The sequence below is a fragment of the Arachis ipaensis genome, chromosome B9 (genome assembly GCF_059453495.1).
Source record: "Arachis ipaensis isolate K30076 ecotype BB chromosome B9, ASM5945349v1, whole genome shotgun sequence".
NCBI lineage: Eukaryota > Viridiplantae > Streptophyta > Magnoliopsida > Fabales > Fabaceae > Arachis > Arachis ipaensis.
The window spans coordinates 158,996,650-159,021,458 of record NC_142444.1 but is presented as its reverse complement, the minus strand read 5'-3'; the positions used below and the strand labels follow the sequence as shown (position 1 = coordinate 159,021,458).

At 35.4% G+C, this 24,809-nt stretch overlaps 2 protein-coding genes and 1 long non-coding RNA gene across 4 annotated transcripts; 2 read left to right on the top strand and 1 right to left on the bottom strand.

Moving 5' to 3' along the window:
• LOC107619372 (vacuole membrane protein KMS1) lies at positions 1-3,524 on the top strand. The gene is made up of 8 exons (XM_016321642.3): positions 1-335; positions 955-1,166; positions 1,501-1,579; positions 1,836-2,138; positions 2,325-2,473; positions 2,649-2,765; positions 2,838-3,017; positions 3,101-3,524. The coding sequence occupies exons 1-8, from the start codon at positions 275-277 to the stop codon at positions 3,278-3,280; spliced, it is 1,281 nt and encodes a 426-aa protein (XP_016177128.1). The 5' UTR covers positions 1-274; the 3' UTR covers positions 3,281-3,524.
• A 2,284-nt stretch (positions 3,525-5,808) lies between these two features.
• Positions 5,809-7,282, top strand: LOC107616645 (uncharacterized). Its single transcript, XR_001614585.2, has 2 exons — positions 5,809-5,983; positions 7,097-7,282. It is a non-coding gene; the product is annotated as an uncharacterized LOC107616645 (long non-coding RNA).
• Positions 7,283-9,627: 2,345 nt separating this feature from the next.
• On the bottom strand, positions 9,628-16,373 carry TIC (time for coffee). Of its 2 annotated transcripts, XM_088497998.1 has the most exons (13): positions 15,772-16,373; positions 15,241-15,684; positions 14,975-15,135; positions 14,592-14,874; positions 14,009-14,402; positions 13,829-13,889; positions 13,658-13,729; positions 13,284-13,560; positions 13,080-13,146; positions 12,882-12,948; positions 12,422-12,790; positions 11,267-12,329; positions 9,628-11,143 (listed from the first exon to the last, which is right to left on the bottom strand). In XM_088497998.1, the coding sequence occupies exons 1-13, from the start codon at positions 15,863-15,865 to the stop codon at positions 9,954-9,956; spliced, it is 4,542 nt and encodes a 1,513-aa protein (XP_088354124.1). In that variant the 5' UTR covers positions 15,866-16,373; the 3' UTR covers positions 9,628-9,953. The 2 variants fall into 2 exon arrangements, with proteins under 2 accessions (XP_088354124.1, XP_016174698.2); XM_016319212.3 differs by having other exon boundaries at positions 9,628-12,329.
• Positions 16,374-24,809: the final 8,436 nt, after the last annotated feature.

Below are 24,809 nucleotides of genomic sequence, written 5' to 3'. Positions count from 1 at the left end.
TATACGATGAAAACTAAAATGCAAAATAATGCGTAATGGTCGTATTGGAGACGTTAAGGATCTGTATGATAGCAGCAGATACCGAGACTGAGCGCGACAAATGCTCCGCGCCCGATCTTCAAAGCAACCCTCTCGTTGCCCTCTGCAATTTTCACTCATTCCAAACCTTCTTCTTTCGATCATGCAAGCGCCAACCCAGAAGGACTAGACACACAAACAGGGAATATATTGTTTTCCCAAATCGAAAGATTCGATTTTTAGCGTGCAACCAATAATGGGGTCTGCTAAAACTAAAAGATCGTCTACTTCTCGAAGAACTAACATTTCAAACTCAGGCACGTTCTTTTATTCCATTTCAATTTCAATTAGTATTTTCACGTATACTTTCATTCTCTACGTTCAAGGTTATATATATTTATTTACTTATTATATTTAAGCACTGTTTTAATCACCGTGTTATATTTATTTAATCTACGTTCAAACTTGTTCCATTCTGGGGTTTGCGTATTTGGTTTTGTAATTTCAGGCTTTTTTTAAAAAAAATTATTTTTTATCTGTGAAATTGTTTGTAGTTAGGAATTAGGATTGGGATGGTATAACAATGAACGATTTTTTGCCAAATTGAATGGTGATGTATGATGCTTTGTGGAAGAGGGCTTTAGTCAAGTTTTTCACGGTTTTTTGGAAAACATCAAATTTTAGTGTCTTGTACTCTTGTTATTTAGGGAAAAAGGAGGGGGGGGGGGGGTCTTTGTCATGTCTTGTTATGTGGCAATTCATGCCACACTAAGTTGACTAACTAGCTGTTTGAAACAACCTGAGATTAACATTTGAAAAGTGAAAATCATCAAATTGATTCTACTTTTCTCTTCTTAGGTGTAACTTGATTAAAGGTTTAAATTTGGCATCTGGAATTGGTAGTCATATAGTGACTAGAAATTTTCTGTCTTGCAGGGCATAAACGGAAGCAACAATTGGAGCTAGAAAATTTGACGATAACCACACAACCATTCAGAACTCTAAAATTCTTCACACTTGCTATAATTCAATACCTGAAGAAATCAATATTCTATCTGCTGGAAATAGGTGGATGGCTTGTGCTTTTTGTTTGTGTTGTAGGGGCTCTTGCCATGATGCTGATTCCAACTGATGGTTCTCATGAAAAGGTATTTTCATTTTTCCCACAGTAATGAATGTAGGTATGAAAAACAGTTTCACCGAAAATAATTCTTCAGATTACTGAGTACCCCAGGATTAGGTATGTGAACCTAGACATTCAATTTTCCAGGCCTTTTGAAATATGCAATAAGCAGTAGAAAGATGTATAACTTGCTTAAGTTTTCATTTTGTGAACATTTTGCCAAATGTGTCCTCCCTTCTTTAGTTACCACGGTCATTCTCCTAAGTTGCTATCTTCAAGGCCTCCCCCCAACCATATGCAGTTCTTTTATTTTCGATTAGCTGCTCCGTCGACATTAAATGTTCATGCTCTTTGTGCAGCATTTGGAGGAACTTATTAATTATTCAAGCTTTGTACTGTGGTGGGTAGCCCTTGGAGTTGCATCTTCAATTGGTCTTGGTAAGGAATATAAACTTGCATTCCTGATTGAGTTATTTATGGTTAGTACTTGGTACACGGTTGGTCTTTAGACTGCTGTGTGATCTGAACTTAAGAAAACATTTGCTTACAATAAATATTCTTCATACTTGTATAGGCTTACCAATCCTTGTTTATATAGCTTCTATCCCCACGGGTTATATATTTGGTCCTGTTATTTTATTTTTCGTTTTTTTCATTTTTTGTTAAGTTTTTGTTGTCATTTTCTTTGTTTCAGGATCTGGTTTGCATACTTTTGTTCTCTACTTAGGTCCACATATAGTATTGTTTACAATCAAAGCAATGCAATGTGGCCGAGTTGATTTGAAAAGTGCCCCATATGATACAATACAATTCAACAGTAGTCCTTCTTGGCTCGATAAAGAATGCTCGCAATTCGGGCGACCATTGTTCAAGGTAGTCGATGATGGTTCACGAGTTCCACTCAGCAGCATTTTGCCTCAAGTTCAGGTGGAGGCTGTTCTATGGGGTATAGGAACAGCTATTGGGGAGCTTCCTCCATACTTTATCTCCAGGGCAGGTATATATGATTAATTTATGTGTCTTATTCTTTCTAGTTTTCAATACATGTACTTGGTGACACCAACAACCTTTCTATTTCTCTATAACTTTCTGCAGTTGGTTTGTCTGATTTAGCATCAGTAATTAGTTATTTTCTTTAGGGATTGGTTTGTATATGAGTCTACTAATCAAATCATTTGAGTAGCACGCTTGTCTGGGAGCAAATTGGATGCCATGGCTGAGTTGGATACTGAAGATAAAGGATTCATGGCAACTCACTTGAATCGAGCCAAGCGCTGGCTTCTATCGCACACTCAATATTTGAACTTCTTTACAATTTTAGCACTTGCTTCGGTTGGTATCAACTTCATTCTTTATTAATAGCATGAGCTTTCCCTTCATTAGATTAGACTTCTTGTGCTTAGAGTTGAGAAAATAAGTTGGTTGTTCCTTTGTTCAATGTGCATATGATACATTCATCATTAACATGTTAAGATGCAATCTTCCAATATCTGAATTTACATCTCAGATTCCAAATCCTCTGTTTGACCTTGCTGGCATTATGTGCGGACAATTTGGCGTTTCGTTTTGGAAATTCTTTCTTGCAACTTTCTTTGGAAAGGCCATTATTAAAACTCACATACAGGTTTGTATAATTATAGAAGAGTGACATCGTTGTGTGTATACAAGCTTTCGATTGACGCTGAATGTTGCGCAGACGGTATTCATCATCGCAATTTGCAATAATCAGCTTCTTAATTGGATAGAAAATGGTGTTGTTGGGGTCCTTGGCCATGTACCTGGTGTTGCTTCTTTCTTGCCTCCTGTGATTGCTAAGCTCCATGCAATTAGAGATAAGTATTTGAAAGAACCCATTCCGGTTTTGCCAAATAGCAAGGTAATCATTATTAATTGATATGCTATATGTTTATCAGTTTTCTGAATTGCTAAATATATTAGTATGGTTTGTATAATCTTCAGGAGAAAAAATGGGACTTGTCCATTGCTTCAATCTGGAACACTGTTGTGTTGCTTATGCTTTTGAACTTCTTTGTCAAGATTGTAAATGCAACTGCACAGAGTTATATGAGGAAACAACAGGAGAGAAAAGAGGCCACAAAAACCAATGGATCTTTTTCAAGAAATTCATACATGCAATAATGCAATGCTGATAATCTGCTAGCATTGCTGAATTATTTTTTGGTGGTACTTTGCTAGCAGAAACTCTTGAAGGTTACCAATGGAAACTAGAATCAGATAGGTCTAACTAGGAGCTTATATTTATAGGAATGAAAATACACACATTAGGCAACAAAAATTGAAACTTCTCATCTTAGTCAATCTTTGTTTGGAAACTTGACATTATTTTTGAAATGGCAAATGAAATTATTGCTTATTTTATGAATATTAGACATTTTTTTCATTATATTATATTACTGTCCATTGTGATAATCAATCATAACAGGACAGTCCAGCCAATTGTTTGATAATATAATTTAAATGCTACTTCCTAAAATTGTAAATAATTGGAAGCAGTCCAAGTCAGCAAAGCATATCAAAATTTTCGACCATGTGATCTAGATTTTGTTTGATATAGAGTCTACTATAATAATTCTAACACAGTATTAAACATCATCATTGTCATTAACTTTGGTTTTATTTTGTGTAGATTAATGACTAATAAGAATCTGCTGGCGGAGATTACTAGCAAAAAGAATATATTATCTTTACTCACTTGAAAGATTTTAAAACTAGGCTTATTTCTTTATCACTGTGTTCAATTGAGATAATGCCAAATTATTAAGGCAACTTAACTTGAGACTCCATTATTTAATCATAACTGCTCCAATTATTAAACTGCACCTTGGCTTCACCTAAGAGGCTTTATCTTTGTTTCATTTATTTTTATATTTTTTGAGGGGAGCACATACCATGCAATAAGGAAGGCATCATATTAATATTAACATAATTTAAAATAGGAGTGCAAGGTGGGCTGATCCAAGCTGCATCATTAAAAATTTAAAATAAAAATATTAAACATCCTTCAGAATCATCATAGTAATATTTATATAATTATTGACATGATCCAAGATCTATTGCTTGTCCTTATTATAGGTCCACTACAGAATAATGTTTGCTTTTAAGGCATATAATAATTGTACAGCCATGTCTTATTATTTGTGGTTGGTAATATTAGTCTGATGATAATCTTTAGTTTAAGATATAATAACTCACCTAAAATTTCGGATTTGTGTCTCACTTCTAATTTTAGGGGGAAAAAAAAAAGTCAGCTTACATCAATATCCAAAAGTAAGATGAATTATTTATGCCCAAATGAACAACCAATATTTTTGTTAATCAAAACATAATAATAATAATAATAATAATAATAATAATAATATAAAATTTAGCTTCATATTTTAACATTTGGAAACTAAGTCAAATTTTATTTGGATTTATTAGTAATTTAATTTTTTTTGAAACTATAAAGTAGGTAACAAAATGTATGATTATAAAGAGTGAATATCCGTCTGGTCCCTGACAATTATCTCGAAAAGACAACGAGGCTTCCAAAAAAAAAAAACATCCAATCCGGTCTTTGATATTTTGTTTTTTGAGACTGATTAGTCTATGTGCCAAAAAAAACAACATTAATTTTTTTTTAGCACAGGAGCCTCGTCTCGTTGTCCTTTCGAGATAATTATAGGAGCCAGATTGGAGTTTTTTTTGTCAAAAATCTCGTTGTCTTTCGAGTCAGGGGCTATTTTGGATTTTTCTCGATTATTATTTAAATGATAGAATAATCAAATGGGCATGGACCCAGAAAATAGAAAGAGAGGAAGTAAAGAAAAGAGTCACTTACTCAGTGCGAAATGAGAATGGCACCGGTGAGTCAAATGGGGGAGGGTCCTACCACCATGACCACCGCAATCTACCGTCGGCAACCCTTTACATGTGGTGGGGACCACCATTGCTATGGTGGGGCGGCGCATCATTTAATATAGCCCTCCATATCAGGGCGCTCTAACCTCTCTTTCCTCCATAGACCAAACCTTTTAATTTGCCTGCTATATGTTTCTTGCCAACTTTTCTTTAATTTCAGGGTTCTTTTTATACAGTTTTTGTTAGTTAAAGTCTTAAAAATCTTTTTTTCTTCTTTTTTTTTTAAATAAAATTCACCAGCTTATTCATTTAATACTGTTTGAATAGTCAAAACAGATAAAACAAATTATGTCTGAATAATTTTCTGGACCACCAATGAATAATACTGTTAAATATTGCTCGGCCAAAATTGGATACAATTAAGTGAAAATTATTAAATTACTTGCCGTATTATTATATTTTTATTTAAGTCTTGTCAATAAAACATTAGATAAATATTTTTTTCATTATTAATTAGTTAATTTTATATGTTTGGAATAAAGATCTGATTTGTATTAACAAGACAGATAATATAATAAAAAAAAAAACATTATGTATGCATGTGTGTTTGTGTAGACATGGAAAGAGGTTGTGGGACCCATATCCCCCGGATTTTGTGGTGTTATCTTGTTTAGTAAGTGTCCCAACTCCAAACACTTCACTTGTGTGGTGGTTCCCACCATTTTCTTTTCCATTATTTGTATTTATTCTTTATTCTTTTGGGTTGGGTTGCTGGCTCCTATATTATAAATGCATGAATGAGAGAGAGAGAGAGAGAGAGAGTGTTTGGTGAATCCAATAAATAGAGGGAAGGGAAGGGAATGGTTCTGTTCTTTCTCTCTCCCTTCCTCCACTAAGATCCAACTTCCAAGAACTATGGTGATCTGATCATCACTCTCATGGAATTGAAGTAAAGCTGCATCCAATTCTCCCAATTCATATGTATGTATTGAATTGTTTCCAATCTGGATTATTTTCTTTCCTTCAACCTTCTATTGTTCACCTTCTTTAAGTTCTTTTTTTTTTTTTTTTTTTTTTACCTTTGGGGCTTGCATTCAAATTCTCAGCTCAATTTTGGTTGACTAAATGGATGCAATTTCTTTTCATGATTCAGATGAGGGAAGGCTTTATGGGTCCTTCCATGCCTTTTTATTTTTTTCTAAATTATGGTCGTCCATAATTTATATTTTAAGAATATCATTAAAAAAAATAGTTGACTAATGTTTTTAAAAAATTTATTATTATTATTCTCTTATCATGATAAAGACATTTGTTAACATTATCAATAATCTTTTTGTTTTTGTAAAAAAAGGTAATTTATGAGGAGGAACCCACCACCATTTTCCACCCACTCTACCCTCCCCATGTCATGTGATCTCTCATCTATGCTTCTCTCTTTCCCTATATACAGTACAATTTTTTTTCTTAAACAATGAATTTCAAAAGTTCTAATTCACATTATTGGCTCTAGTGGCACTTTGGTAATTTTCCTCTTATGAGTGGCTATTTTCATTGTCTCACTATCACACACTAAATTAAAGAGCATGCTTAGCTTATTCCACCTTCTCAAGTAATCATAGGGACAATAAATAAATAAATAAATAAAAGATTTAATTATTCTGTTGATTTCTATAATTTCGTGAAATTTTCAATTAGGTCTCTATATTTTTTTTTTTTAATTGGGTTCTTGCACTATTTTTTTTTCAATTAAGTTCTTTTTAGTAATAATTGGCTTAATTTTATAGGAATCCAACAAAAAAAAAGAATTGATACAGAGATCTAAATAAAAAGAAAAAAAAGTATAAAAATTCAATTAAAAAAAATTGGTACAAAGACTTAGTTAAAAAAAAAATATAGGAACCTAATTAAAATTTTTGAGAAACTATAGAGACTAGAGTAATTAAACCTAAATAAAATGTATGTTGATTGATATTTATCTCTAAAAAAAACATCTCTTTCATTCATTTTCATAGCATTTCTTTTTCACTCAATTTCTTGCTCTGCTTATCCTATTTACTAAGCTTTTGGACATTCATTCACCTGTGCCTAATGTAGACATTGCCTTTGACGTGGATTCACCTCGCACCTTCTAAAGGCAATGGACCCTCCAATTCCAATTAGGCCTCGTATCTTTATTATTATTTGTGCCGTGTAGTGAATGGTAAAATGTAATGTAATATAATTTCATGTAATGCAAGAAAAAAAATTCACTTTATAAGGTGATCCAAGTAATTGCTATCATTCCAATTTTGCTTTGAAGGTATTTATTTATTTATTTTTCTTTATCCACCAATCTGATGTTACGTATCACACATGCAATGAACTAATTAAGTGAAAGATGAAGCACGTATGGAGAAAATGTTTATTTAAAAATTGAATAAACAATCCACGTAAGAAAGAGATGAAAGCAAACGGAAACAATCTCCTAGACTCACCAGATATAGAAATTATATTTTTGTTGAACTATAATTTTTTATACTTCATACTTTGGGGAATGAATCATTTCCGGAGATAGTGACACATGGATGAATATTCAACCCAAATAAATTGATTAATATGGTTAACTTGCATAGTCCAAACAAACTTACACCTCTCATTTTCACAGACGATTCAGATTGTCATACAAGCATATATACATACCTTACCTACCTTACCCGAATTTAGCAATAATACATATTTTTTTAAGGAAGTAGAATTATATGGGTTACGTGCAATTACAGTTTTATGACAGTACAAGTAATATTTTAAAAAAAAAATTAATTTAAGTATTGGACTATTGGTGATTATATGCAAAAGGAGAAATGCTTGTGCTAGGTGACTAGGTTGTCTTATCTAATTAGCAACATGGGAAGAAGGGTCAATTCCGAGGCTTGGAAGAAATTTCAAAATGTGAACAGAAAAGAAAAAAGTTGAAGTAGCTTGACTCTTTTCGATCAGTGACCAAAGAGTAGGTTACACTGCTTATGATGCTCACCAAACACATAAATAATGATTATTTATAATAATAAAAGAATATATATATAAATAGAGAGAGAGAGAGAGAGAAAGAGAGAAGAGTTTACTTTAATAAGGAGGTGTTAGAGTGGGGACAGGAAGGTGCGGTAAGTCATAGTTGAAAGTTGATTTTATTTTGTGGTGGCATGAGGCTTATCTTTCTTTCAGCATTCACAAGTGGGTAAAGGGGGGAATGGAGACTTTGCTTATTGCCTTATTCCATTAATTGATTCCTTTCATGGGTCCCTCTCTGAACGGGAAAAGGACACAAAATATTGTCTTTTTCAGTTGATCAAGAGGGAACCAAGTGAAGATCTCTATGCTTTATCTTTGGCCCCTCAAAAAAGAAAAACAGATAAGTGAATAAATGAATATCACTCAAAAAAGGTACCAATCTGAAATTCCCATATAATCATTATAATTTATATTTACACCCCCTACCAAACTTTTTTTAATAGGAAATAAAAAATGCTTTCCTGCCATTTCAGCACTAGAAGGAAGAAGTAGATCCTTTTCCCTTTATGAAGATGGGAGAAAGGATATTTAAAAAAGAAATCCATGTCATTCTCACTCACCTCTTTATCTATTTATTTATCTTCATGTCTTGCAAGATGCAAATACAACTGGTCCACGCCACGAGAGTATAGAATTGATGTATTTTATTAATAAAATTATCTCTAAACCAATTCCCATAAGGAGAAAAGATAAAAAGTTATTTTGCCTCTTGTGTAAGCCTTTGTTCATGTATCATAAAGTTAAAGAGGCTAGCTAGAGAAAAGAACCAATGTTAAGGCAGAGAGGGTAAATGTTAGAAGAGGTAGAGCTCTGCTGCAATCAGATGAGTTAGGAACATGTTTGTTACTTTTGTGAAATCAAAAGGGAAGTAGAAAGAGGGCACACACGTGTAACATGTTAGAGACAAGAGCAAATTTTTTCACATCATCACAGGTGGGATGTCTGGGCCCACAATATGTCGCTGCTTGAGTTTGGTTATGAAAGGCCTAAACACTGTGATTGCTCAAGTGGGCCAAGGTGTTGTCTGTAACTAGAGGGGACCCTCCATTAAGGGCAAAACATGGAAAAACAAAGTTTTTCCATAATATAAAAGGAAAAGGAAGCTAGCAAAGTTAGCAATATAGCCCACATTTACCCTACTAGGTACTATCATATACCCATTAACAATAATCAATATGATTATTATTCAAATAAAAGTAGTTATGATACACATAAGCCACGTGTGGAATGCTGACACCATACAGAGAACAACTTGTCTAGTGCATAGCCGTGGTGTTATGAAACTATCTTCACCACATTATCCGGACCACACCACCCTTGCCCACAACCAACCAAAGATTCCAGAAATTAAGAAGCCAGTAATAATTTTGAATACCCTTTCACCCCTTAAGCTCCCAACTATTTATCTAACTCATCAATTTTCTACACATTGATATTACACATACTCACCTACAACTAAAACTTCTTGCATTCAATCCAGCGCTGCCACCCAAATTTCATTTTATTTCAATTAGGCGAAAGAATGAAACAAAAGAAACGAAAAGAGGAAGTAAGGAATTAAAGCCAAATCAGAAACAGAAGAAGAAAATCATCTTTGATCTTTAAATTAAAAAATGAGGGTTACTGTTATATATGTCCAGACACATACACATTCATCCTACCCACATAGACTTGTCAAAAAGATGTTTACTGCTCTTGTAGCCTAGAAGTAGAAGATAATAAGGGGGAAAAAAGGGAGAAAGAGAATAATACAGCATCGAAGACACCATCTTTCACCACAAAAAGCCATGCCATGCCAAATTATACCTCTGAGCTCACAGTGCTTTCTTTCTTTCTGTTTCTTTCTTGACCACACGCACAGCACAGCAGAGGGTTTCAACCAAGGGATATATATCTCATCCCACTACTCACCGGCGGGTTGCTTCTGATCTGACGGCTTTACTTGAACAGCAGTGGGCACAGGATGGACATACGGGAAGTTAGGAACAAACTGATGGTGGTTACCAGATGGTGGCATTGCAGCAAACTGGGCGGGGTGCATAAGACCCTGAGCTGGTAAGGTACTGCCTTTTGAATTGTTCACTGCAGCACCATTTGAGGAGTTGCCGGAAGAGCCTGGTCGTTGCATCTGCTCAGGGCCGCGCCGTTGAATATAGTACCCACTTGCAGCAGCCGAAGTAGCAGAGGGGGAACTACCTGACTGTGAAACTTGGGAATGCATATACGGATTTGAGAAGAACAGCTGGGCCTGTGGCATTGTTTGCTTTGGTAATTGCTGCTGTTGCTTTTGTTGCTGTTGTGGCAATTGGGATTTACTTCCAGAGCTTGTTGAAGAGGGTGGTAGCTGAGGGCCACTTAGGATCGATGGAACATTCCTGCCACCAACAGGTGAGGATTTCCGAGCCGGCGCAGCAGAAGAGTTCTTGGCTTGCTGTGATGATAAGGAAGAAGTTTGGCTGATCTTGTTATTGTTTGATGCCGATGTTGTCCTTGGGCTACCAGTGTTCTTTGATACTGAGGAAGTAGTTGGTGAGCCAACCACAACTGGAGGAGATGGGGACTGGGTGGAACTTGAAGGTTGCACCTGTGCTGTGGATGGTTTTGGACTTGCTGCAAAAGATATTTGTGCGTGAGCTTGCTGGGAACGACCCTGCTGCTGTAGGTGTAGAGACTTGACTGACGACGGTGTTGTCGAAGCCATGGAAGGAGGAGACTGGGAAGTGGTTGGCCTTGTTGAGTTCTTCCACTGAGCGGACTGAGCAACAGTGCTGCTGCTCTGTACAAGGCTTTGAGGGAAGGCAGATACTGCATTGGGATACTTGGTGGCCATTGCAGATGTAGAAGGTAGATTATCAGAGTAAACAATGCCATTACTTGTGGATGGCGTCTTATTTCGAGTGGAAGCTGCAGCCGCAGCTGCGAATTGACTCTGCTTCTGAAGCTGAAGAATTTGCTGTTGACATCGCTGCATTTGTTGTGATTGACTGGCTGCACTAGTGGAGTTCATGGCAGCAGGCATGACAGAAGCAGAAGCCCGGGAAGATGCAGAACCAAGGTTGAGACTGCGGCCTGAGCTATCAATGACATTGCTACCTGGTATAGAAGTTATTGAGGGGTCAGACACATCTGGCCTTGAGAATGCAATGGATTGGCCCATTGATGATTGAATTTTACTGGACATGGTTTTTCTATCTTCATCAAGGTTTGAAGAATTACCAGCACTTTTCCCTTCTTCAGGGACATGATAATTCTTCTTATTCTGAGCACTTGCAGCTTGTGCAGCAGCCATTAATTGATAATTATGATGTTGCATAATTGAATGATTCTGGGCAATAGAGGAGAGGTCAAGGCCAGGGGCAGCAGTAGCACCATTGATTGGTGCAAATGACACGGCAAAAGCCTGAGATGCTTCACCTCCAGCCTTTGAACCGGGATGCTGCTGTTGTGGTTGCTTCTTCTCACTGCCATTAGACCCAACACCACTAATTGATGCAGGCGACATCAAAGCAAAATTTGGTGTCTGCATTGGCATTGCAAAACTTTGGCCATAGATATTCATCGTAGTTCGGGGAATGCGACTATCAGCAGCGGACGGGCTGTCTTCGCCCCCCATCTCAGACTCAATTTGGCGAGCTGGATGAGAAGCATGATGATTTGGTAACTGCTGCCTGGGATGCTGCTGTTGCATCTGGAGTGGCTGTGAGGAAAGATTTTTGGTGACAGGGAAACCTTGCAAACTTCCACCACCACCACCACCACCAGTAACACCACCATTGGGACCAGTTGCAGCATTAGGCTTTTGTTGCTGATTTTGTGCATGCTTTTGAGAAGAGGAGGACCCACTAGAAATACTGGTATTTTGATGGCCATGCTGCTGGTTCTGCTGTGATTGAACTGGAAGCTGCTGCTGTTGCTGAATCTGTGAAGGGTGGAGCATTTGAGAAGAATAAAAAGACCCATTGAAGAATGGGAATGCTTGAGCATGGGTTCCACGATAAGCAGGCGGACTCCCAACATGAGCTGGTATTGGAAATGGGTAAGCATTATTTTGCAAGATGGCCAAGTACTGAGTTTCATTGCCAGGCATATTCGGATAGCTGAAGCTCATTGTTGGAGCAGCAGCAGCCCCAGTAGCAGTTGCATTAGGTGGAGCAGAATTGGAAGGGCCGGATGATGCTCCATTGCTTGTAACCGGCAAGGACTTGACAGATCCAGGCCGAACAGACGCTGCTGCAGCCGCTTGCTGCTGATTCAGAGGGAAGATGAAAGCAGGGCCATGCTGAAATTTGCGGGGGAGGAAGAATTCATTATTTTTAAAAGAAGAGAAGAGGAATGCATCCGATATTTCAAAAGTGATAAATTAAAACATACCAATATATTACTAGGTGCTGCTCCCGGAGGTAAAGCTTGCTGGAGCAAGATTTGCTTTCTTGATTGGTTGTCCACAGCCGCAGGCGGAGTGGCTTTATCCTTCCCAATATGAGCTGGAAACATGGCAAGACTGTGGCCCTTGTCCTGAGTAGAGTTGGTGGCCCTACCAGGAAGATTGCCATGCAAATCTGTGGATGGCACCATGTTAAGATGGCCAGGCTTAGTTCCATATAATGACGCTGAACCTGCTGCAGCAGGCCAGAATGGATTCATCCTCGCAATTTGCTGGTGATACATTATGGTACGAGCAATGTAGCAATGTGTTGCACACCTTTTAGGCCGTGGCTGATTGAAGAGAAGATGGGGAGGCTGAAAAAATAGAGAATAAATATAAATATATAAATATAAGAAATTCAGTCTACGCTTTTTGAAATATTACTATAGAAAATAAGACATGTACCGGTATGGCAGCAGGAGTCACGGTAGTTCCGTCCATAGATACTACTCCTTGTAAAGGTGTCATGTAACTGAAGAAAAGAGGAGAGAAGTCAGATACCACATCCAAAGAGAAAAGAAACATACCACACAAATAGTGCAGCAGATCACATCCGATCCAAAACATCAAACAGTGAACGCATGAAAGTTGATCCCTCCGTACCTCATAGGAGGAAGCCCACCAGGCCAGCTGGGAACAGACATTGGAAGTGGCAAAGAATTGGATTGTACTGCCAAAAAAATAAAAGAAAGCTCATAAGCCACCAGATCAACAAGAAACTTAGCTCAGATAGGGATGCTAAAATTGAAGAAACTGAATTCTTTTCATTATTATTATTATTACGTTTATCTTCAGAATTGAACGTACCATTTTTATCTGAGTTTGTTTGCTGCGGCTGTTGCCTCTGAACTGTTTGATGCTGCTTCTTGCTAGCTAAAGTGCCATTTGCACCAGTGTCTCCCTTATCAGTTTTTTCCAAGTCAAGGTGCAAATCAATACCCCTTTCCTTCAGGAAATTAACTGCTTTGTTGGATTCAGCTTCTTCCACCATAGCTCTCATTTTCTCTTTTTCTAGACCCACTGCTGCCTCTTCTTTATTCATTCTCACTTGTTTCTCATCCTGCTTCATCGCAGGCTTCACTTCCTGCACAAACCACAACCCAAATCCCTTTAGAACTGCTTATCATCCAGCAACGCAGAAACAGAGCTAATTGCACAAAACCGTGCCCAAGCCAACTTACTTTCTCTGCGTCAACAACCATGTTCATCACAACATCTCTTTCCGGAGACGACCTCAACGGAGGAGGCGGCGCCTGAAAACCCCACCAAAAAAGAATAAGAATACAGAGTTGCGGAGACAGAGCTCTATTGATTTATTGAAGATGAATAGATGAAGAAAAGGAGATAAGCACCATCAGATCTATCTGGAACTTCTCCTCCCGTTGGTTTTCACCCTCTGATATTGTCGGATTCCTGAGGAACCAAGAGAAAAAAAAAAGAAGCAAAGATCAGATTCACATTCAGACCAAACCCACCAAAAAGATAAGAACGGAAGAGAGATAAAAGAAACAGTAGAAAAAGATGGTGCTCACGCTTTAGTCGCTTTCACATCTTCACGGTCATCATCTACTTGCTGAACAGCAGCAGATTCCTTCTTCGGTGAGTGAGGGGCCGCCATCACTTCCTTGCTGCTCAATCCCACATCTTTAGGTTTCCCCGATTCCTCCACCAAAGGCTTAGAATCCGATAATACGTTGCCTTCTGGCTTAATCAGCTCCGGCAAAGGCCCAACCGGCTGCTGATTGTCCAAATTCTCAGGCGCAGATCCTGTGTTGTTCTTATCTGAATTCAGCGAGCAAGTTTCATTCTTTGAAGGCTGTTCAGACTCCGGTTTCATCGCTGATGAAATGGGGCTGCTACGGGCGCCGAAAATTGTCGGATTCTCATCCTCTGGCTTCACTGGACGCGGCTTCTTCCTCTTAGGAGCTGCAGGGTGAAATCACAATAAATGAAATCACCAAAAATTAAAAGATGAGGAACACATCACTTTCAATCTTGGACAACCGAGAAAATAAAGCGAAAGTGTGGATTTGATTTCCCTTCACTTTCACCTCGTTTTCTAGCCAACCAAAGAGACGATTAAGCTGAGAAAAGTCCCAGAAAAGATGAACCCACCAACAGCGGAAACAGTAACAGCAGAAGAGCTTGAATTCTGAGGCAGCGAGGATTGGGAGTTGGAGATCGGCGATGAAATCCTTGACTTGCCGTCACCGGAAGATTTATTAGCTTCCCTTGACGGTTCATGGGCCAAGATTTCATGCCTAGATGGCCCTTGTGACTGTCTACCCATGCCGTACAGCACTTCCGCGATCTCTATCTCGATATCGTCCTGCGCTGAAGACGATGACTTCGAAGATGATTTTGGTGGCCGAAACTTTGGCCCTCCTCCATTCGGCTTCTGAAAATTACAGACACTCACTGTTAGTACTTCACACCCATCAAGATAACACCAGAAGGAGTGAGGAAGAGGAGGAAGAATACTGAGAACAAGAACTCACTATTTTCTTCCTTGCTGATGCATTCGACGATGACGGCGAAGCTGGAGCAGCTGTCGCTGCCATGGCTGTTCTCACCGGAGAAGTGGATGCCTGCCGGTGATTCTGCTCCGCCGTTATGGCGCTAGTCGAAGCCCAGCATTCATGCGACCTCTTCGTCGATGCTGAAAGCAAAAGAAAAGAATCAGAAGGCGTTGAAAACACCAAATTCTGGGTGGAGCTTTTTGAAAATCTAGTTGATTTTGTTATTAATTGTGATTTTTAAATACCTGAGCGTGCCTTTCTGGGGATAGAGACTCCGATCATCTCATCGGCGGCCTTCCACGTCGTCGGCGGGGTTGGTCTAAAAACTTTTGCCGGAGGGAAGCTCTTCCGATGGTGGTTCAAGGAAGACGATGATGAAGACATCGAGGAGGGGTTAAGTGGGAGCATTCTGACGGAAGCGCCAGCGCTACCGGGAGCGGAAGCTCCACCATCTCTTCCACCGAGTCCTCCGTCGCCATCATCGTCATCCTCTTCGTCGTTGATACTGTCCTCGGAGGTGTCGTCCCCACCATCCTCCCGGCTACTGTGCATCAACCTATCCCCTCTCCTCCTCTTTGTCCTGCCAAGCCGATCCCTCTCTCTTTCCCTCTCTCGATCTCGATCCTTCTTCCCACTCCCTCGATCTCTGAGCCTCGTCGGCTCCTGGAGCTCGATGGCTCCATCTTCATCTGCAAATTGAAAAAGAAAGAATTAGAATCGGTGACAAAAGTGAAGATTAGAATAAATGAGAGTGATGAGTTAGATCTGATTGGAACCTGGCGAGTCTCTGAGTGTGTTAGTCCTGTGTCTTCTTCTCGTCAAACCGTTAGCTGCCATAGTTGTTCTCCGTGCTTCTCTAATCCTATCCATTCCACCACCACCGCAACACTATCAGCTGAACCCACCACCTTCCTCGGATTTATCTCATCTCTCATCACTCATCACTCATAACTCAATCTCCTTTCCCCTTTTCACCAAAATTCCCAAATAGATTAGATATTTTAACCCTAAATTGATTCTCACCTCTCAAACAAGATACTCTCCCTTTTTCAGAGATCTTAGGGGCCTTCGCCTTGGCTTATCTTCTTTACTTCTTTCTTTCTCTCTTCTCTTCTCTTCTCTTCTCTTCTTTGCTGCCTCCACTCTCTTGTGCTTCTCTTTCTCTCTCTTCCTCCCCTCTCTTTTCTGCGTCCCCTCTTTTTGTGCTCCAATCTCATCTCCTTTCCGCTATTTCACTCTCCGCCAAACCCACTCCAAAGACTCGTGGACGCTCACGATTCTGCACCGCGTCACCTGTTCCCATCCCCACCATTCCCTCTCTCCCCACATCCAACGGCTCCCCTTCTATTCTGCCAGCATGGCATCATCTGAGACGTCCATCCCACCACTCATGCCAAAGACCTTTTAACCTTTTCAGCGCGTCACCTCCACGTGTCCCCCCTCCTTTCTTTGTCCGCAAGCTTCCCATATTTACTCACTACCAACTTGGCACAATATCTACTTAATTATTCAATCAATGGGCACAAATATGTCATACTTTAGTTTCTACTCATTAATTTAATCTAATATAAAAGAGGCAACCGGGTATCACCCGTTACCGGGTACCTTGGTAAAAGCAAACATGAAACACCACGATCACAAGGAATCTAGGTGACCGCAGAAAATATCGTTCCCACCGGTCAAATTCATTATTTCGATTCCACGTTTTCCCTTTCTTTATTTTTACTTTTATTTTTTCATTTTTATTTTATTCTCTCTCCCTCTATAATTTCAGAAATGGACTAGACTAGCGGCCCCACGAACGAATAAACAAATGCAAACAAAACCATTTTCTATTCAACGCACCAGATCCTCACATTATCAGTAACATGAGCTTTCTGCGTCGTTGGATGGCATCCTACGTGTCACTGGCACTAGTTTAAAAAAAAAACAGCTTCGAACGGAGGAGCGAGTCCGACCTGGCACCTACACCAAGAGGTTCGGGCGCGTTCATCGTCAATTCCCAATCTCAACCGTCGAAGCACCCTGATCCAATGGCTTACATGGGCGCCGAAGCAAGAGTTACTCGGAGTCACGGTCACGGAACTTCCAAGAAGCGTGGACCCCGCAATAGCTGCCGATCTAGAAATTATTTTCTCTCGTTTGGCCTAATTGTCACGTTCGTGAGATGTAGCAGCTTCATGACATGTACTTGGGACCCACAATTAAAAACTTTTTCAAATAAAAAAATTATCTCCAATACGTAATATGTCAAAATGATATAACAAGGCTGTTAAAAGGATTAAACGAAAACGAAAACGAAAATATCTTTTAATATTCATTTAACAGTTAACTAAAAATCAAATCGAATCAAATAACGATAGAGGCAGCAAAACCAAAAGGGCCTCGCTTTTACCCCACGCGCCGGCTGCATGAATCTGGTTGGACAGCGCTGCAATAATTTCGGGTGACGTGTCAAATTTTGGAGGCGACACGTGGAGATAGTCCCCGTGCTGATTTGTGGCCTCGGATCTTGGTATCGGTTACACCTCTATTCGCTTTTGATCAGGTAAATATCTTTTTCATGAATACATAGTGTAGAGGGAAAAATATGATTACGTCACTCTAGGAGAAAAGGCAATTTCATTTTTTTTTTCCACTGGCTTAACAAGGAAATAAAATATCGGCGTGGAATGCGGAGGAGTTAAAAAAGAGGAGGAAAATGGTTTTCTGCAGTATTTTATTTTCGAATAGAGAATTTAAATTCATATTAAATGCAACGAAATCGAACCTGATAAGGCACAGGCAAGTGGAGTTATCATAACTTTTGATTAAAATATGTTTATGTTTGGGAGTAAGTGTGCCACGTCATATTGGGCCCTTTCTTTGCTTATGTGGACCCTACTCTGCAGCTTGTCCTACTGCGACGTGCTTTCGCGCTCTCTATCGCTCACTCGCTATCGTGATATCCTACAGTTCTGCCACGTGTACAATAAAACTGCTACGTCAGATAGTCTACGTGGATTGGTTTCTGACCGTACAGAAAACCCTAGCCGTCACCAACAAGTGCTAATGTGCTATGCGATGATTTTATTTCTTTTTTTTCTCACTTTTCCTTTTCTAATTTTTTTTTATTATTATTCATTGTCATTATCACATTTTAATATTTACCACTTATATAATGTATCCAGAACCCTCACAATCTAGCATACTATTTATTAATAATTAAATAATATTTTTTATCAGATTTGAAATAATTGTTTTCCACTAAGTCAAGGATAACTCCTTTTCAGTTTTCTAATTAGTGAATTAAAATCTTTTGAAGATCATCTTCTATTAACCATTGGCTATTAGTGTCCGCATAATACAATTTCTAATATGAAAACGGGTTTGATAAAAAAAAAAAAACACCATAGTAAATTAAACAATCTACTTTTTTTAAGGGTTTAATTATTTAGTTGATTTTTATAATTTTATTAAATTTTTTATTTTTTTAATTAAATTTTTATATTATATTAAAATATTTATATTGTAATAAAAATATTAAAATTAATAAAATATTTTGTTAAACTATATAAAATATTTAATCAAATATTAAATATGTATGATTTATTTAATAAAATATTCTGTTAATTTTAATATTTTTATCATGAACTTAATTATAAAACTTAATATAGTATAAGAATTTAATTAAAAAATATATAAAAATTTAATTACAAATTTAATAAAATAATAAAAATTGACAGAATAATTAAACCTACTTTAAAATATAGATGATGCTATTTTGTTTTTTATTTTATTGAGATGCAACTAGTAAAAGCATCTAAAAAGGATGCCTTGCATTTAATTATTGGTGGAATGCCTTCTCAAATATTTAAAGTTTATTAAAATAAAAATTATCACTATGTTTATATTATATTTACGGTACATAGTTGGTCTCAAATTTAGATAAAGAAGAAGATTTGTGTTAAGTTTTTTGACAACTAACATAAAAATTTAATCAAATCTTCATAACATGAATCAAAGATATTATTACGCTAAAACTATGTCGTTGTCCGAAAGCAACGCGCTATATGACTCACAAACCGTGTTAAATAATCAAGAGCACTGTATATGTTAAATGAACAAAAGTTTTCGCATTTTCGTGATCGCGCAGACCACGACAAGGAAAAAGATTAACATCATGTGTTTATAAGAAATAAAATAGGTCAGTGCGAAGACTAAAGAGTTAGATACTTTCGAGTTCAAATTTTAGTATACAGAAAATATGAAGAATAGGAATAGAGTAAGTATTATCGTGGATAAGCAATAAAAGAAGAATGTAATGGATGTCGAAAGGATAAGAGATCAAATCATCTCTATCAACTAATAAAAACGTCTAAAAAGAATGCGGTGCATTTTTTTTTTGTATTAATTATTGGCGGAATGCTTTCTCAAATATTTAAAGTTTATTAAAATTTGTATCCAAAAAAAAGTTTATTAAAATAAAAAGAAAAAGTATAGGATACCAATATATTATCTGCTAATTTATTGTCAATAATAATTAATTATTATATTTTAAACACATATATAAAGAGACACATCTAGAAAATATATCTATAAAGACACTTTTATTAAATATAGTCATAAAAAGATATTTTTATTAGACACATTTATAAATACACTTCCATTAAACACAATTATAAATAAGAATTAATAGAAATTGAGAGAAATGTTGTTGGTAACGTAGCGAAATCGGAAAAAAAAAAAAATCTGCTCAACAAAGAAAATTGTATGTATATGTATCCTTTCAAGTTACTCAAAAGCACTTATGCATATCTTTGGGATCAAATCCAATGGAACCAAATCATATTTAATATTGAGATCTCAAAACACACAATATTAATAAGTAACTTATGTTATGGACGAGGTCACAATTATTATATATTATCTTGTACCCTTTGCATATCTTTGGGTTTTTCCACTAATGTTCTCAATATTATTGAACTATATGTGAGAAATTAGAGGAAGGCCTGATTAGGGTAGTCAATGAACAGAGCAAGAGAGGCAGAATTGGATAGAATTCTCAAATTGGGGAATGAATGAGAATACAAAATCAAAATAAACATGTTTAAGGTTGGTTCGGTTCCGTAAAATTTTTTGAAACAGTATTTGTATTTTTTAGGAGCATAAATTTTTTATTTTATATTTGATAAATTAAAAAATTATATATCTATATTTATAATTTTTAAAATATGAGAGTGTTTTTCAATTATTTAAAATAAAATTTTTTAAAATTAATTTATACTTATTAAAATTAAAAATTTAATATAATTTTATACATTAATTAATTTTTAAATTTAACTCTTATACTTATGTCTATTATAATATTTTAAAATTTTAAAAATTATTTTATTAAATGTAATTATTATTACTTGAATTTATTAAAAATTATTTTTAATTTAATTTATTAAATATACATATAACGATTTTTAAAAAGTTATCTTTTAAAATTAAGTTTTATAAACTATTTTAAAAAAGTAAAACCTTTAGTCCTTTACTAAATTAAGAAATCATTATATATTGGACATTTTTTAGCCAAAGTAACTAAAATGTGGATGGACTTCAGCTAAATAGTAATTAAATACAATTTCTTTATAATTTAAAATGATTATTAAGAATACCAAAAATTATATTGACACGAAAAATTAGGTAATTTGATAAGAATTTTTGTGACTCTAAACATATTTTGGATAATGTCATCTGACATTAAATTTATCGTTATTTTGATGATGTTTTACGTCATTTTTAGCATTAAAAATATGCACTTTAATAATATAGATTGTTAAAAAAATTTGTTAAAAAAATTTCATTCGTTACGATCTGATTTTCTCATTCTAATACTATGGTGATGATGGTTAAAATTATCTGATAATAAATACGACAATAATTATTGTGGTTCCGATAGTATTCAATATAATTGTGAATCAAAATTACAAAAATTAGTAAAAAGGAAACAAATCTAGCGTTGTATTGATTAAGCTTAAATTAGTTTTACAAAAGTTGGATTCATTTCGATTTATTAGTAATTGTGTATTATGAATCGTCGCAATTGTTTTATCAAGTGTAATTATTTATCATTTAATATATTATTTCACATGATTTTTTTATGTTATTTAAAAAATATATAATAAGAAGTCATATTTTACAACAATAATTACGAAAAAAATTTGAAAAAATCTATTTTCCATTTTATTGATATATAAACTAAAACTCGAATTTAAGTTTGACTTGCAAAAATTAACATTGACGTGAAAAAGAAGGCAATTTGACAAAAAATTTAGCAACTCTAAACATATTTTTGATAATGTCAGTTGACATCAAATTTATCATTATTTTGATTTTATTCTGCATGTTTTTTTATCAAAGATAAGGAGAATCGAATTCGCGACATTTTAAATAAGTATAAAAAAATTATGTCATTTAAACTATAACTCATTCGCATTCTATATCATTATTTTTAGTATAAAAAATGTGCAATTTAATAAGATAATCGGAAAAACTCTGCATCCATGTATTTTTTACATGGTTGTTAACCAAGTAATTTCCTCCATGCGCGCGTCTCTTACCCCTTAATCGTTTGTCATACACATGCTACATATAACGTACTGCAACCTAAAGTTTTGCTCAACGTAAACCTTCTGCTGCAACATAAACCTCCTCCTCCTTCTTCTTCTTCTTCTCTGCTCGCGTTTTTCCTTATTGATCTGTATTGCCTTCGTCGTTCTCCTCTGGTCGCGTTCATCTTCTCGTTTTCTTATTTCGATCTGGTTGCATTTATCTTCTTCCTATTCTTCTTCATTTTCTTCTTCGATCTGCACTTCTGAATCGAAACAATAAATGACTCAACTTCAAATCAGGAGAGCGATTTGGATTACTCTTTTGAAACGAATCAAACTGACAAAGTTTGGATTATTCAATTTTGAATCGAATTGAATTAAATAGACGGAGGTGTACTGAATTGAATTGAATTGATAATATGTAAATTGTAGGCAGAGTTATTTGAATTTGATTTTATATAATGGATTATGTTTCGTTCACTCAGTACTATACAATTGTTTCACCATGAGTACTATGTTCGGTTCACCATGAGTACTGTGTTCGGTTCATTCTGCAAAAAGCTGTTTGAATTTGATTTTATATAATGGATTATGTTTCGTTCACTCAGTACTATACAATTGTATTGTGTTCGGTTCACCATGAGTACTATGTTCGATTCACCATGAGTACTGTGTTCAGTTCACCATGAGTACTGTGTTCGGTTCATTCTGCACTATTCAAAACTCTTCTTCCTCACCTTCTACTGCTTCTTCACCAGAGAGAGAAGGAGAAAAGGACAAAAAAAATACAGCAGCAACAACAACAAAAGAATGATGATAGGTTTCAGGGTTTAGGATTTTAGAATTTAGGGTTTATGGGTTTAGGGTTCAGTGTACAAGGGTTCAGTGTGTTTCGAACTTTCGGTTCGCCTCGTGTATTAATTTCGGTTCACCGTGTTCATAGTTGATGGTTTAGGGTTTATGGGTCTAGGGTTTAGGGTTTAGGGTTCAAGGTTTTAGGGGTTAGGGTTTATGGTAGGGTTTAGGGTTTAGGATTTAGCGTTCAGGGTTCATAGTTCAGGGTTCGAGTTCAGGGTTTAGGGTTTAGGGTTTAGGTTTTAGGGTGTAGGGTGTAGGGTTTAGGGTTTAGATTTTAGGGTTTTAGGGATTTATGGTTTATGGGTTCAGGGTTCAGTGTTCAGGGTTCTGGTTTTAGTATTTAGGGTTTAGGGTTCAGTGTTTAGGGGTTCATTATTTTTTGGTAAACAAGAGAGCGATTTGGGTTACTCTTATGAAATGAATCAAACTGACAAAATTTGGATTGTTCAATTTTGAATCGAATTGAATGGAATGCAATTGCTAATTTGAATTGAATTAAATGGACGGATGTATATTGAATTGAATTGAATTGAATTGAATTGATAATATGTAAATTGTAGGCAGAGTTATTTGAATTTGATTTTATATAATGAATTATGTTTCGTTCACTCAATACTATACAATTGTTTCACCGTGAGTACTGTGTTCGGTTCATCATAAGTACTGTATTCGGTTCATTCTGCAGAAAGCTGTTTGAATTTGGTTTTATATAATGAATTATGTTTCGTTCACTCAGTACTATACAATTGTATTGTGTTCGGTTTATTTTGCACTATTCAAAACTCTTCTTCCTCACCTTCTACTGCTTCTTCACCAGAGAGAAAAGGAGGATAAGACAAAAAAAAAATACAGCAGCAACAACAACAAAAGAATGACGATAAGGAGAAAACACGTGAAGAAGAAGGAACACGAAAAAGGAGGAGAAGGAGGAACACGAAGAAGAAGGCGAAGAAGAAGAAGACGCTCCGTGTATAAACGAGCGTGAGAAGAAGAAGAAGAAGAAGAAGAAGAAGAAGAAGAAGAAGAAGAAGAAGAAGAAGAAGCGTTGAGTAAGAGCAATTTCGTGTGTATTGAGCGCGTATATTTCACGCTTTATTTAATGATATTGAATTTTTTTTGTGTTGGACCAACTTGGTTACATGATTACATGAATGTGTAGTATCCCTGTAATATAATATACCAAAAATGAATTTCATTGGTTACTCTTGAATATTCTCGTTCTAATACCAATGGTGACGATGGTTGAAATTTTCTGATAATAAATACGACAATAATTACTGTATTTCTGATAATAATCAATATAGCTGTGAATCAAAATTACAAAAACTAATAAAATTGAAACGAATCTAGCATCGTATTAAGCTTAAATTAGTCTTATAAAAGTTGAACTCACTTTAATTTATTAGTAATTGTGCATCATGAATCTTTTCAATGATTTTATCAAGTATGGTTATTTATTATTCAAAATATTTTTTCCATATAATTTTTCTTAGTCCTATTTAAAAAGTATATAGTAAAAAGTCATATTTTATAATAATAATTAAAAAAAGTTAAAAAGATATATTATATCATTCATTGATATATGTACTAAAATTTTGAATTTAAATTTAAGTTGCAAATTCATAAATTCAATTTATTAAGAAAATTTAATTAATTTTAATATTTTGTTAGTATAAAATAATTTTATATATATATCTAATTATATAGTATTATATTAATAAAAATAATAACTTTTTATATGATTTTGTAATTATAATCTAAAAAAATATAATTGCATAAAGCATCTTATATATTAATACATTAAAATTAATTTTTTATTAAATCTATTATATTTGTTATATATCTCTAATCTTAGAGTCAAAATGTGTCATATGCTATTCTCTCGTTATAATTAGAATAAAATATTTTCTTCTAAAATTAAAGAATTTTCCTCTATTTCTTACTAATTTTACAACCAAAATGTGTCATATGTCACTCTCTCACTCTCTCATTGTAATTGAAATTAAATCTTTTCCTCCAAAATTAAAGAATTCTTCCATCCTCCTTACTAATTTTACAACTAAAATGTGCCACATGTCACTCACTCATTGCAATTAAAATTAAATATTTTCTTCCAAAATCAAAGAGTTCACCCCTCTTCTCTCTTCCTTTCTCTATTTCTCTCATTCCTTCAACATCTCTATTTTATATATCATTATCAATATCAATCAATGACTAATTACTAATTTGTCAATCAAAATGTGCAGTATGATATTCTTTAATTGCATTAAAATTAAATTGAAATTAAAATATACTTATATTATGTATCATATATATATCTCTAATTTTACAATTAAAATATGTTATATGTCGCTTTCTCATTACAATTGGAATCAAAT